Source organism: Mus caroli, unplaced genomic scaffold, assembly GCF_978045245.1.
Source record: "Mus caroli unplaced genomic scaffold, Mus_caroli_1 scaffold_1, whole genome shotgun sequence".
Lineage (NCBI taxonomy): Eukaryota > Metazoa > Chordata > Mammalia > Rodentia > Muridae > Mus > Mus caroli.
Genome location: NW_028227256.1, coordinates 168,530,546 through 168,545,809, shown reverse-complemented (window position 1 = coordinate 168,545,809; position 15,264 = coordinate 168,530,546). Strand labels below are relative to the sequence as shown.

General features: G+C 40.6%; 1 protein-coding gene across 3 annotated transcripts in view; it reads left to right on the top strand.

Moving 5' to 3' along the window:
• The window catches only part of Atf6 (activating transcription factor 6), a 176,433-nt gene that overhangs the window by 75,945 nt on the left and 85,224 nt on the right, over window positions 1-15,264 (top strand). For all 3 annotated transcript variants that reach the window (XM_029474736.2, XM_021159362.3, XM_029474734.2), the window contains 2 exons: window positions 1,635-1,702; window positions 3,052-3,166. In XM_029474736.2, coding sequence (XP_029330596.1) covers window positions 1,635-1,702; window positions 3,052-3,166 — 183 coding nt within the window. The remainder of the gene's footprint in view (window positions 1-1,634; window positions 1,703-3,051; window positions 3,167-15,264) is intronic.

Sequence of the window (15,264 nt, the reverse complement as noted above, 5' to 3'; positions counted from 1 at the left end):
AGCTATGAGGTTATAACTTATAAGAATACAAAGGGAGGGTCAGGTAGAATTATATAAATAAGTTGTTTGTTTATTTGAGGTGGCTCTTACTAGGTAGCCCTGGCTGGCCTGGAACTCACTATTTAGATCATGCTGGCCTTGAGCTCAACAGAGATCTATCTGCCTCTGCCTTTTGAATACTGGACTTGAAGCTAAATCTTCTTACTGTGCAAATATTACTCCGAGGTAGGCTGAGATGATGTGACATGGAAGTAATGGACCCTGTATATATTATTTTTCCCTATACATATATAGGAAAGATAAAGGGTAATTTGTAAGTTAAGCACAGTAAGAGACTAACAATAGAATTTATAACATTTACAACAATATACTATAATAAAACCTCCAGTATCATTACTCTTGGGCTTGTTTTGTTTTGTTTTGTTTTGTTTTTGTTTTTCGAGACAGGGTTTCTCTGTGTAGTCCTGGCTGTCCTGGAACTCACTCTGTAGACCAGGCTGGCCTCAAACTCAGAAATCCACCTGTCTCTACCTCCCAAGTGCTAGGATTAAAGGGATGCACCGCCACTGCCCAGCTGTACTCTTGGACTTTTAAATAAGATTATCTTTATACAAGCACTGCTATAGCATGGCAGTTGATCTGAGGACTGAGATGCCTACTAAGTGACTAGTGTGGCAGTTATGTATATGCATGGGTGTATTTGCTAGTCACCAAATAAGGCCCTTGTTGTAGACCCAGAAATTGGAAACCTTATGGTCATCTTCACACACTGGTTCCATTTACCCAAAGTACTTATTCTCTTTTTTTCCCTTAAGCATTTTGTATTTGATTCTGTTTTACTATTTGTCATACTTTATTGTTTTATAGAACTCCCCCCCCCCCCAGTCATACCTCAAGCTTCTTACAGGAAATCAGATGTCTAAATTTGAAGCCTTACTTCATGTAAAGATGGATGTATGAACACGATAATTAATGAATTCCAGGAGATTTATAGACTAGTATTTATATATAAAAAACACTTATTGTTGTAAAGTAGCAGCAAGGTCACTTCCTAACATAATAGTAGTAAGATACCCTTGAATTCTGATTCCCTTCCAAAATTCTCCTAAGGATTAACTCACAAAACTCTCAGGAAAATAAGAGGAGAGAATACAAAGCAAGTAGCTTGTGAAATAGAGGTTTCCAGTATGGCATAGATTGGCCACTGATGGTCCCATACTAAACTGTTCTCTGGCCCAAAAGAGTCATGGGTTAGATGCCTTTCACGAGATACAACCAATAGGTATGTTAGCTGTGAGGAGTGTGTGTGCAACTTGGTGAATAGTGGAAATGTTGTTTCATTTGAATCTTTCCTGTTTCTTACGAATGTGTCTGTAACACAATTTCTGACAAATAGAAGTTGTTACTTGTCCTGCGTTACCTGTACAACTCGGTCAGAAACCTTGCTGTGAAGAGACTGAGCTTGGGCGGGCTTTCTGGGAACCTTGAGGGAAGTCCCTGAAATGTCTCTATAAGACAGCAGAGATACAGTCTCAGCCTACAGCATCGCCTGAAGTATTCCTAACGACAAACCTAGGTATGAGTCAGTAGTGGAAATTTTTGTGTTATCTCTTAAACTTCTTTCCCTCTTTCAGGGTGCTCTGGAACAGGGCTCAAATTCTCAGCTGATGGCTGTCCAGTACACAGAAACCACTAGCATCAGGTAAGAAGATGCACAAGTTCTTGGCCAAAGAGCTTGAACTGTCTTTTAGTGGAGTGAAAACTCACACTTCCTTTTCATGCCCCTTTGAAGACTTTTATATCAGTTCAAATGAACATGCACAACCAGCCAGAAATCCCAGCAGAGAGCTCACCTCTCTCAAATCTCTTGAGTATAGATTTAGTCAGAAGATTTTTCTGTCATAATTTTGTTGTAAACCCAAAGTACCCATTGCTTTCTTGTTCTTGATTTTTTGATCTGTTTGTTAGTTCTCTCCATCCACCTTGTTGGTGCAGGGTCACTGTTGATTCTGTTGTTCCATGAGCTCCAAGCTAGCTGGCCCTCAGGCCCACAGCTGACTCTTCTGTCCCAGCCTCTCACATGGTTGTGCTAGTGCCGGATTACAGTAGTGTCCTTTGATGCAGCTCTTTTATGTGGATTCTGGGACTGAACTGGACTTTCTGTGTTTTGGCTCTTGTAGCAGGTGTTTTTTACCTACTGAGATATCTCATCCCTGGCTGGGTGCTTTATATACATCTTATCTTTAAGTTGATATAACAACTCAGAGTATATTTTATATAGGAAGGCTGGGGAGTCAAGTTTTTGTTTTTTAATAATTTCTTAAGTTATGAACTAGGTGGTAGAACTAGGCATCAGATCTTTTTTTTTTTTTTAAAGGTTTATTTATTTATTATATGTAAGTACACTGTAGCTGTCTTCAGATGCACCAGAAGAGGGCATCAGATTTTGTTACAGATGGTTGTGAGCTACCATGTGGTTGCTGGGATTTGAACTCGGGACCTTTGGAAGAGCAGTCAGAGCTCTTAACCACTGAGCCATCTTGCCAGCCCCCTAGGCATCAGATCTTGTCTGTGTGACTTAGTGCTGCATAGCATGACAGGAGATTTTGAGAGATCCCAGAGAGCGCAGTACACAGCTATTCAAATGGCATCATCAAGGCAGTGTAAGGTGAAAGAGCAGAGTGGGAGGCAACCCTGTCACGACCAAGAGGCCAGCTCTAGTGGGGCAGACTTGTAGTCATAGCCTTTCTAACTTGCTCTGTGAACCAAGCAGATTAATGTAGCAGATCTGAGACCCCATTGATCTTCCAGCACCCAGAACAGCAATAGCAATAAAACCGTGTCATTTGCATAAGTCAAATGTAGCAGAGCATCAGGTGATACCCAATAAATATGTGCAGATTAAAAAATGTTAAAAAGTAAAGATGGTTGTTAAAATGCTACCATTTTGACTGAAAGTTGTTCTTGAGATTCAGATGTGGCCTTAGAATGGCAGGAATAGGGAAAGCCCATCATGTGGAATACTAATGGTATTTGCTATCTTCTCACTAGTAGGAATTCTGGGAGTGAGCTGCAAGTGTATTACGCCTCCCCTGGAAGTTACCAAGGCTTCTTTGACGCCATCCGCAGGAGGGGAGATACGTTTTACGTTGTCTCATTTCGAAGGGTAAGTTCATTCTGAAAGCATAAAGCAAATGTTTTTGAGTAGCTGCTGAACACAAGGCCTTAGGCCGAAAGGAGAAGGTACAGAGGTGGTAGGCAGGAGGCAGGATAAAGTCAGCAGTGCAGGCACAGCAGGCTGAGGGAGCACTGATGCCAGGCTGCGTACTGTGCGGTGAGAACATAGATCGCATCTGAGTTTTATTCCTGGACGCCCTATAGCCGTGCCACTTGTTTCTAAGACAGTGGGAAAGTGAAATAGGAAGTGACAATTGCCTATTAAGGTGCGTTTTAAGCCAAGGCCTATGTGGTAATTAAGGAACAAACTCTGAAAGACTTAAGATTAATCGTGGGCTGATTAATTTGTCAATTGTGGAGTGTTTAGATCTATGTTCCCAAGTTTCTTTGTTCATTTTTTATTTCCTTTTTAAATGTTTATAGTCCTTGGTGAAAAATGTATTAAGTAATCAGTCAGGTTATATAAGCAAAAGTGTTTATATAAGCATTTTTAAATGTTAAAGATGTTAGACCACATGAGAAAAGCACGGCCATTTATAGCCCATCTGCTTTTCCTATAAATGACAGTCTATTCTCCTTAGAGTTTCCATCTGACGTCCCGTAGAGTGCTCTACATTAACCAGGAAAACAGAAGTGATTGGAGTTCCTCAGTGATTTGCTTCCTAAGCTATTTCTTAAACATTTTTTTATGCTTTTAATTCCATGTAAATATCGGTATGTGCATGTTAGTGCTGTAAGAACCATGTTTCTGTTCCTGTGATAAAACCACAACCAACGGATCCTGAGGTAAGAGATCCTGATGACAGGTTGAGCAAGCAGAGAGAGAGAAAGAGAGAGAGACAGAGACAGACACAGAGACACAGAGACACAGAGAGACAAAGAATATTGGAAATGGCATAAGTCTTTAAACTTCCAAAACCCACCTCCAGTGATAGACTTCTTCCAACCAGGCCATTTTCTAAGCCTCCCCAAACAATAACACCAGCTGGGGATGGAGCATTCAAATACTTGAGACTATGGGGGACATTTCATCCAAACCTAGACAATTACATTGCCCACAAAGACCAGAAGAGAGTGTCAGATCCCTTGGAGCTGGAGTCACAGCCTGATACGGGTGTTGGAAACAGAACGCAGGTCCTCTGCAAGAGAGTAAGCAGTTCTAACCACTGAGCCACCTCTCTCTAGCTGCCTAAGTCATTTATTTTATTTTTTATTTTTTGTTTTTTCTTAGAAAATGTTCAGAAGAACATTCATATTTTGTAAAGTAAAAAGGAATTTGATATATTTTTTCTATTTTTTTAACAATTTTTTATTAGATATTTTCTTCATTTACAATTCAAATGCTATCCCATAAGTCCCTTATCTCCCCACCGCCATCCTGCTCTCCAACCCACCCACTTTCGCTTCCTGGCCCTGGTATTCCCCTGTATTGGGGCATATAATCTTTGCAAGACCAAGGGGCCTCTCTTCCCAATGATGGCCGACTAGGCCATCTTCTGCTATACATGCAGCTAGAGACACGAGCTCAGGGGATACTGGTTAGTTCATATTGCTGTTCCTCCTATAGGGCTGCAGACCCCCTTCAGCTCTTTGGGTACTTTCTCTAGCTCCTCCATTGGGGGCCATGTGTTCCATCTAATAGATGACTCTGAGCATCTATATTTGCCAGGCACTGGCATAGCCTCACTAGAGTCAGCTATATCAGGGTCCTGTTGGCAAAAATCTTGCTGGCATATACAATTGTGTCTGTGTTTGGTGGATGATTATGGTATGGATCCCCGAATGGGGCAGTCTCTCTATGGTCCTTCCTTCTGTCTCATCTCCAAACTTTGTCTCTGAAATTCCTTACAATGGATACAGAAAATGTGGTTCATTTACACAATGGAGTACTACTCAGCTATTAAAAACAATGAATTTATGAAGTTCTTAGGCAAATGGATGGGTTTGGAGGATATCATCCTGAGTGAGGTAACCCAATCACAAAAGAACACACATTGTATGCACTCACTGATAAGCAGATATTAGCCCAGAAACTTAGAATACCCAAGATACAATTTGCAAAGCACATGAAACTCAAGAAGAAGGAAGTCCAAAGTGTGGATACTTTGTCCCTCCTTAGAATGGGGAGCAAAATACCCATGGAAGTCATTTATTTTTAGAGGAAAGGCTATACGTGGTCTATGGTTGGAAATGAGTATTTATAGCAGTAGAATGATTTGTTCTCATTTCTTGTTGCCACACCCTAACAGAAATTGTCAGTTAACTAGCTAGTGCTTTTCTAAATTAGAAATTTTTAGTGCCTCGGGGTTTCAGGAGGAGAGACAATCGGATCTTGAAGACTAAGAACATTGGCTGTTCTGTATGTCTGTATCTATTCGTATATCCAGTTATTAATCAGACAAACCAGGAGATTTGGAACACTTTAGCTGTGGCATCTGATGATCACAGCATTTTCACAGAATTCCTTTGCTCATCTTGTTCTCCCAAATAATTAACGTACTCACCAGCCTCATGGTGTCTTTTGCCTGGCAGGTGGGCTGCTGTGAACAGTTTCATTAAGGCTCCAACTGTCAGGGCTCAAGAGAAGGAAGGAGTTGTTCTTCTGTTGATAGAATTACGTTTAAGGTTAAAGGAAAAGTAAACCTTTTAGAGTGGACCTCGTTCTCTGTAAGGCCCCGACCTGCGCTGCCGTGACTGTGTCTCTGAGCTTCCTATAGAAGCAGGTTTTAATCCTACTTCAGGATATGCCCTCATTGGATTGAACAGTATAACATAGAGTAAAAACAGCAGATGTCAAGCCATGGGTGGAAATTATTGTTAACAATGTTTTCCTAGGGATGAGAACAAGTGACTCACTCACACACACACACACACAGATACACACTCACACACACACTTACACAGACACACAGATACACACACACACACACACACACAGAGACACACACAGATACACACACACACGGAGGATGGAGAAAGAGAGAGCCTATATTAATATTAAAGGAGACTGTATTCTTTTAAATAAAGAGGATGAATTGTGCTTTTCTTTTTTTTATACTTTTTATTAGGTATTTTCCTCAATTACATTTCCAATGCTATCCCAAAAGTCCCCCATACCCTCCCCCTCACTTCCCTACCCACCCATCCCCACTTTTTGGCCCTGGCGTTCCCCTGTACTGGGGCATATAAAGTTTGCAAGTCCAATGGGCCTCTCTTTCCAGTGATGGCCGACTAGGCCATCTTTTGATACATATGCAGCTAGAGTCAAGAGCTCCGGGGTACTGGTTAGTTCATAATGTTGTTGTACCTACAGGGTTGCAGATCCCTTTAGCTCCTTGGGTACTTTCTCTAGCTCCTCCATTGGGGGCCCTGTGATCCATCCAATAGCTGACTGTGAGCATCCACTTCTGTGTTTGCTAGGCCCCGGCCTAGTCTCACAAGAGACAGTTATATCAGGGTCCTTTCAGCAAAATCTTGCTAGTGTATGCAATGGTGTCAGCGTTTGGAAGCTGATTATGGGATGGATCCCTGGATATGGCAATCACTAGATGGTCCATCCTTTCGTCACAGCTCCAAATTTTATCTCTGTAACTCCTTCCATGGGGTTCTTTTCTTATTAATTATTTATTTACATTTCAAATGTGTTCCCCTTCCTGATCTCCCCTCCAAACCCCTCACCTCCCCCTCTCCTTTGCCTCTAAGAAGGTGCTCCTCCACCCACCCACTCTGCCTCACCCCTCTAGCATCCCCCTTTGCTGGGGCAACAAGCCTCTACAGGACCAAGGACTTCCTCTCCCATTGATCCCAGATAAGGCCATCCTCTCCCACACGTAGTGGGAGCCATGGACCGACTCATGTGTACTCTTTGGTTGGTGGTTTAGTCTCTGGGAGCTCTGAGGGGTCTGGTTAGTTGATATTGTTGTTCTTCGGTGGGGTTGCAATCTCCTTCAGTTCCTTAAGTTCTTCCCTATCTTTTCCATTGGGGTCCCCAGGCTCAGTCCAATGGTTGGCTGTGAGTTTCTGCATCTGTCTTAGTCAGGTGTTGGCCAAGCCTCTCAGAGAACAGCTATACCAGGCTCCTGTCTGTAAGCACATCTTGACATCAGCAATAGTGTCTGGGTTTGGTGTCTGTAGATGGGGTGGATCCCCAGGTGGGGCAGTCTCTGGATGGCCTTTCTTTCCTTCAGTCTCTGCTCCACTTTTTGTCCCTGCATTTCCTTTAGACAGGAACAATTCTGGATTAAAGATTTTGAGATGAGTGAGTAGCCTCATCCCTCAACTAGGGGCCTTGTCTATATACTGGAGGTGGTCTCTTCAGGTTCTAGCTCCCCTCTGTTGGGTATTTTGGCTAGTGTCATCCCCATTAGGTCCAGGAACCCCTCACATCCCTGGTGTCTGGGGCTTTCTAGTGCCCTTCCTTCCCTATTCCCCATTGCTACATATTTCTATTCATTCTCCTGGCCCTCTGGGCTTCTCTCCTGTCTTTTCCCTTAAAAAAAAAATACAAGAATTACATTTTTCCCACATGTGTATAAAGCTCTTTCTCATTCTTTTACTGTGGAAAGTGGTGTTGGAAAATTACTGATTTCTCTTTCCATCCTTTGATGTTCAGATAGTTCAGTCTGAACATTCTTTCTGTATCTTTCCTCTAATTAAAATCTATTATTTTATATCTAGGAAAACCTGCAACATCTTTTCTTCTGCCCCTCCCCCCCCCCAAGTCTTTCTCGTTTTAACAGTAGGGAAATGGAAGTTTACTTTATTGCATTGGCTATAAACTGTGTCATGATTCAGGAATCCAGTCCTCAAATACCTGGATTGCTCTTTTTTTTTTTCTTTCTAAGATGAAAATATAAGAAGTAATGAATTACATCATACTTGACCTTTTCTTCTATATTTTGATCTGAAATACTTTCCTAAAAGTTTCTTTGAAAATTATGTGGCATGAGTCGGAGGAGGTGGACTTTGCTCTTGTTGGTTTCTTAATCTCATTGACAGAAATGATGGCGTTGGAATTCAGGAATAAGGAAATTGTAGCAGCCCAAGTCTCTGCTTAGCAAGATCCAGACACTTTCAATCCAGCCAGCAGCACAGCCCTTTGTATTCTTTCACTACTTACTGAGCATGTACTTATCCGAATGCCTTAACAGCTAAAGAAGTACATGTGAGATTGATAATCTAGTGTATACCATTATTTAATAAATACATCCCACACTGCTGTACCTGCTGATGTCTTTACTGTCCAGCTGCTAACATTATTTCCTCTAGCAGGCAGGCTTCTGGGTAGCTAAGAAAGAGATTCGGAAGGAGCTTTTCTGCTGCTTTGGCTTTGTCTGCGCGGCTTTGCCTCCGCACAGTGGGCTTCTCCCCTTTCCTTCCTTGTGGAGCTCCAGACACTCACACCTTGCTTCCCCATAAGTCTTTTTTCTTTTTCCCTCCCTTTAAACTTGTTTTGGTATGATTTGGAAGGGCGGGGTGGAGAATAGCTTTTCTCAAACTTCCAAGGCACTTTGAAACTATGCATAAATAAGGGAAAGGTAGTTTGATGTCTCTTTTTCTTAGTGTGTTTGTATAATAGTTTATTTAGGGAGGTGCGTGCGTGGTTAAAGAATGTAAGCACATGAAGTTAAGAGTGTGGGCCGGCAGCAGTTGCTCAGAAGAGGAAAATGAGGAAAGTGACTCCAACGAGGAGGAAAAGAAAACTGGAGAAGGGTGAGGAACACTGTAACCTTAGCTGTCATTCCAGTGACCTTTGAAATGCTGTCCATACATTCTTCTTTCCAAGACAGTTTTATGTGGAGAAAAGTTTTAAAATCTTGGGGCAGTTTCTCTTTAAGAACAGGTTTTCTGGCTAGAGAGATGATCAGTTAACAAACTGCTTGGTATATTCATTTAAAAGCTAGACATGGTGGCATGCAGATACAGGAGGAGCCCTTGAGCTTATTGGTCTATAGCCAAATTAGCAAAGTCTGCATTCAGTAAAAGACCTTGTCTCAAAAAATAAGGTGGAGCCATTATGTAGACTTCTGGCTTCCACCCATCCAAATCTACATGCACCACACACACACTCAGTACCTGAAATGGGTGTGGGGAGCGGTGAGAGAAAAAACACAGGTCTTTTATATATTCACATACACATATATGAATATTATTCTGATTTATTTGCTATTTCTTTTTCAATAAGATAGATACATAAGAATACTTTGGCATTGTTTTAGTTTTTGTTTGTTTTTGTTTTTAGTACCTGTTCTTCATATCAAAAGTAAACACTTTTGTGTCTTCTTGGGTGTTTCAAATGCGTGTGTGATATAAAGGGGGATCTGAGCTTCAGCTATATGCCTGACTCAGAGATGTTTTTTTCCTCCAGGTGTTCCCTCTTCCTCAAGATAGTACCATATTTGGAGGTGGATTTCATGCCTTAATTGCTTGTAAGACATAGATGGGCGCATTGTGTATATATGGTGTAGGTTGTAAGGATTACCTCGAGCCATAGGGACTCACCATATATGATGTATAGGAATTGAAGTAGCATAGCAAACTGGCTCAGCAGCCAAGTAGCACCTAGAACACCAATGTCTTTCTTACACATAGCTGAGTCAGATTCCTCAGACACAAAGGTCATTATCAGACAGTTGGTACTATCTTGTATGAAGGACTGTTGTGGGGATTTAGCTCACCATGTGTTCTCTCCTTTTGTAAGCATGAAACATTATGCCTGGGCCTACACTGTGAGAAGACCTGAACTTTAGCTGTACGCATCCTCAGGAGATGAATGCTTGCTGATGCAGGCTCTTGAACCTTCATAAACATTATTATAACACAATAGTTTGATTATTTAAAAAACTCTTTCTTATGTCAGTTCCTGGTTTTTAGACCAGAAGCACTCTTCCCTCAATTGTGTCATAAGTCTACTAATGGCAGGAAGCAGTATGTGCTTGTCAGTTACTACCCTGATACTCAGCACAGGCAGCCACTTACTACCTGCTGAGTATAGATACTGCGGCTGTTAGAAATGCACTGTTCTTCATGCATTTCATTTACAAGGTATTTTTCCATGTTTGGTGTAAAGAAGTGCTCTGCATAGCATAAGCGGTGTGGCGTGCAACAGAGTTTAGGCAGCACTGGCTTCTCCCTTGTTCATTTCTGGGTGCTCCAGCCAGAGTCACAGCAGCTTTCTGTCTTGGCTCCAAGCCATCGAGGTGAAGAAACTACCTGATGAACTGCTTAGTGTTGCTCAGTGCCATCAAGGAAAACCTTAAGTTACTCTTACTCTCATACAAATGTATGACAGCTTTTTGGAGCAGATGGGCTGTAATAGACCTTTCTCTGGTCTTTGACTTACTGTGAGCTCTGGAGAAAGGTTACTGTCCTATACCAGATTTAAGCAACATACTCTAGTACATGAGTCAGAAACTTAGCCTTAGACAAACTGTAGGGAATGCTCTGATGATTGCAAACTTTGCTTGGTGGTGTTATTTACATGAAGTGCTTGCCAAAGGTGTATTCCCATGGGTGACCACAAAAGCAATTTGTTGCTAGCAATACATGTATTAATTTCCTAGTACGTAAAGAATGGCATATTTTCTTAATGTGTATAATTTAAACCTTAAAAGTTTAAATTTCATATGCAAAGCATATTAAGTGATTAGAAGTACTTGATTGCATATAAAACAATTTTACACACACACATATGTGAGTGTATGCATGTTTAGAAGCAGAGGAATTTCCTTACTGATAAAGATAAATTAGTCTATGAACATTGCTTTAAGAAGTCAGTGCTCTTTTGTTTGCAGAGTTTGCAGCTTGGATGTACACAGGGTCAGGCATTCTCTTCTGCCTTCTCTTATGTGACCTTCAAGCCAAGTTCTAGCTGAACAATGAGTAGCTGACCTTGGAGTAGTAATTGCATTTTAGAAAACGTTTTACCTTAGAAGATGGAATTCTTTTTAAAAGTCCCCTGTTTAGAGTACTCTTTCTCAGTTTTGACTTTCCTTAAGATGGACTTGAATTCAGGTCTTGACGTGTATTATAAAACAATAGAACAGGGTTATTTAAGTATCCTCTTCACTTAACTTTACTTAATGAGTATATTGTCAGTATTCTTTTTATAATCCCTTTTCATTTCATTATACATAAATTGGTATCTTTATGCAGACTTTGTACTTCACAAAGTTGTTTTCAATATATTCATTAATTCCTTATATATAACCATGTATTTCTAATCCTATTATTGATGATAAAATTGAAGCAGAAGGAGGTTAAAATAACTTTAAGATGCAAAAAGCATCTAATACAAAAAGCATTAGGACAGTGGCTGAAACAAGTAACACTTATCTATAATCACAATCCTTGGTCATCTCTGTCAGGATGAGTTCAAGGCTAACCTGGGCTTCTAAATTAGTTTAGTCTTGTAGCCTAAGACCAGCCTGGGCTACAGAGTAAAACTCTGCCTCAAAACAGCAGTATCAGGGTGTGGTGGCACATGCCTTTAATCTCAGCACCCAGGAGGTAGGGGACAGCCTCGTGTATATAGTGTGACCTTGTCTCATAAAGCAAGACCTCAAAACTGTCAACAGAAAGTAAGTAGGTAAATACATAAATCAGTAAATGTGCACTGAGACGCTCACGTGCGTGATTCTAGCACTCAGGAGAATGAGGCTAACTTAGCAGCACAGCGAAGCCCTATCTTAAAAATGAACAAATATTTTGACAGAATTTAATAGTTGATAGATCAACTTTTGATAGTATCCCTCACATTAAGTCTCAGGGTTTTTGTAATGATGGAAAATTTTTCTCCAAACAGAGATATATTCTAAGAATGAATATATATATATATATATATATATATATATATATATATATATATATATATATATGCCTGCAGTTTAGCTTTCAGTGTGCCTCTTACTGATATTTACTGTGACATAGAACAAACACATAACCCCTGTATCTTTAGATCCCTTATCTATAAAGCAACAACCTTAGAGAGGACTGTCACTTCCAGTTTAGCTTTAGAAATGTGGTTTTTATTTCTGTAATTTCATGTGTGTGTATGGGGGAACAACACTGTTTCTCTAGAAGGCCGTGGTATTGCTTTAAACTCTTAGATGCTACTAAATAGTTCAGTCTTAGAGTTTTGAAAAATAACAAAATATGAAGTTAAAAGTTTTGTTATGGCTGCCAGTTTTGTGATTCACTTAATGTCCCTATAGTACACAATATATCAACCTTTAGTTATTATTTCTATAATGAAGTTATCCCATTTTACAAGTTATGGAAGTGAAGTACAGAAAGATTACTGTAACATGGTTCAAAAGTGGCAGAGCTAGAATTTAACCCCAGCAAGCTTCAGCACGGAATCTGTGTGTGTGTGTGTGTGTGTGTGTGTGTGTGTGTGTGTGTCTGTTTATTTAAATGTGGGAGTGCTCTGTCTGCATGTACACCTGCATGCCAGAAGAGGGCATCAGTTCCACCATGTGGTTGATGAGAATTGAACTCAGGACCTCTGAAAGAGCAACCAGTGTTCCTAACTACTAGCCATCTCACAAGCCCAGAGTCTGTGGAATTAATCATTTTCCTACATTGCCATTTATAAAGCTTTTATTTTCACATCTTTCAGAACAATCAATTTGGAGTTTCATTCTGTCACTTTCTTTGTCCAAACACATTAGAGTTGCTTTGATTTATTTCCAAAGAGAATAAGACCAAGGCAAACCCTGTGAAAAACCAAGCCACCTGCTAGAATGTATAATTTTATAGAAAAAACACAACAAGCAGAAAACCACAGGGGATTATTGTAAGCACAGGAGGAGAAATGGAAGAGTGTACTACAGATAAGGGAGAAAAACATCAACCTGTTTATTTTGTTTAAACTTAGAGAGGAAGAGTTCCAGAAAGAGGCTGTCAGTAGCACCAGGTGTCATAGGGCCCCTGAGAATGAGAAGCGAAAAATCTCACTTATCTGTATCAACTGAAAGTACTCGTGTGGAGGGATCAAAAAAGATCCACACTAGAGATAAGAGAGAGAATGAAAGAGATCCAATGGAGGGTTTGGTAAATATGGCATTGAGTAGAAGACATGAGCGCTTGTGTGTAGTCAGGGAGAGCTTGACTGTGCTAGGCAAGCACTTTGTCCCTATAGAGACCACTGCAATTGGTGACCCTACACATAAGTATAGGAAGAGTTCTGTTTTGTGCTTGACAGGTGTTCTGAAGGAAATAAAGCAAGTCAATGCCATGTTCATTTTCCTATGTAGGGATGTTTTTATGTTTAAAGCAAAGCATAGAGAAAGTTGCAGAGTGTTTTTGTTTATTTGCAGTAGTACTACAAAGAGAAAGGATATATTGAATTTAAACTGTATTTAAAAAATAAAACAATGTTTAAACTCTTCCCAGGATATTAAAAGTCTTCCAGGTCATGAATAATTGTTATTAATAAATGAGGAAAAGACTTTAAAATATAAACGTTGCTGGGTGGTGATGGTGCCTGTCTTTAATCCCAGCACTTGGGAGGCAGAGGCAAGTGAATTTCTCTGAGTTTGAGGCCAGCCTGGTCTATAGAGCAGGTTCCATGACAGCCAGGGCTACACAGAGAAAACCTGTCTTGAAAAACTGTATATATATATTTTAATAGAACTGTTTCTAATTAAATTTATATATAGTTTTCGAGGTTCTCCTCATATAAAAGCTAAAAACTAGCAAAGTAGCTTATGAAATCATTTTATGTCTTAACAGAGTTTGGTGCAAGCCTTTTCATGATGTCACAAAACTTAATTATGGAGGAAGCAATTATCACATTATAGGAAACAGCTATGGTTTATGATTCAGGTCTGAAACACTCATGTCATTTCCATCTCCTCCCTCCGCATGCAGTGACTTGTTCATTTTGGACTCGTACTTGTTTAACTTTCGACACCTTCAGCAATGTTAGACCTCGAGTTTCATTATTTCTTCCTGAAAAATCTTAAGTCTAGTAATTGTGTGATTTATGTCCAAACATTACTGTTAGCTTACTGAGAAGATACTGTTTGAAGAGATGTAGCATCTCTAGTATGGTTAACCCATGGGATGCCATCAGGATGGATAAGTAGCTCCAAGTTGAAGCTAACATCTAACTGATTAATGACTTACTGTTGGCTTCGTGTCTGTTGTCTCTGCTGTGATGTAGGTATATTGGGTTCATGAAACCTCTCTGTCTCGGTCTTCCTCCTATCCCCATGACATAGCATAGTGCCAGGTATGTCGCACTTATTCAACAAAGAATAAATGAATGAAAAATTAATGAAATGGATGCCAAATCCATCACTTTGGTACTATCTTTGAGTTATTTTTGTAATAGAAAATGTGTGCTACAGCAGCTTCTTGAGCATTTACGCATCTGTAGGAGTTGCATGTACGTGTGGATTCACGTACATGTATATAGACAAGTGTAGAGGTCAGAGGTCAGCTGTGGGTGTTGTCCCTCTGGTGCTTCCCACTGTATTTTTAAACAGGCTTTCTCACTTGGCCTGGAACTCACTGATGAGGCTGAACTGGCTAGCCAGTGAACCCCAGAGACCTTCCTATCTGCCCCTCCCACTCTGCCCACCCCACCCCATCCCACCCCAGTGCTGGGATTACAAGCACATAACACTCCGCCTGACTTTTTTTTTTTTTTTTCGAGACAGGGTTTCTCTGTGTAGCCCTAGCTGTCCTGGAACTCACTCTGTAGACCAGGCTGGCCTCGAACTCAGAAATCCGCCTGCCTCTGCCTCCCAAGTGCTGGGATTAAAGGCATGCACCACCACTGCCTGGCGCTGCCTGACTTTTTTATTATTTTTTTTTTTCATACACTATATTCTGATCATGCTTTTTGCCTTCCTCACCTCTTCCCATATCCTCTCCATGGACCCTCTGACCCAGTGTTTTAGGATCAAACTCTGGTCTTTATGCTTACATAGCAAAATCTTCAGTGACTGAGATATTTGCCCAGCCTCCTCGTGAGCATCTTCATCAGGGCCATCTCTGTCTCACTGACTGTAGAAATCAGTCTTTGAAAGTGAACTAGTCGGCTATCAATGGAAAGAGAGGCCCATTGGACTTGCAAAT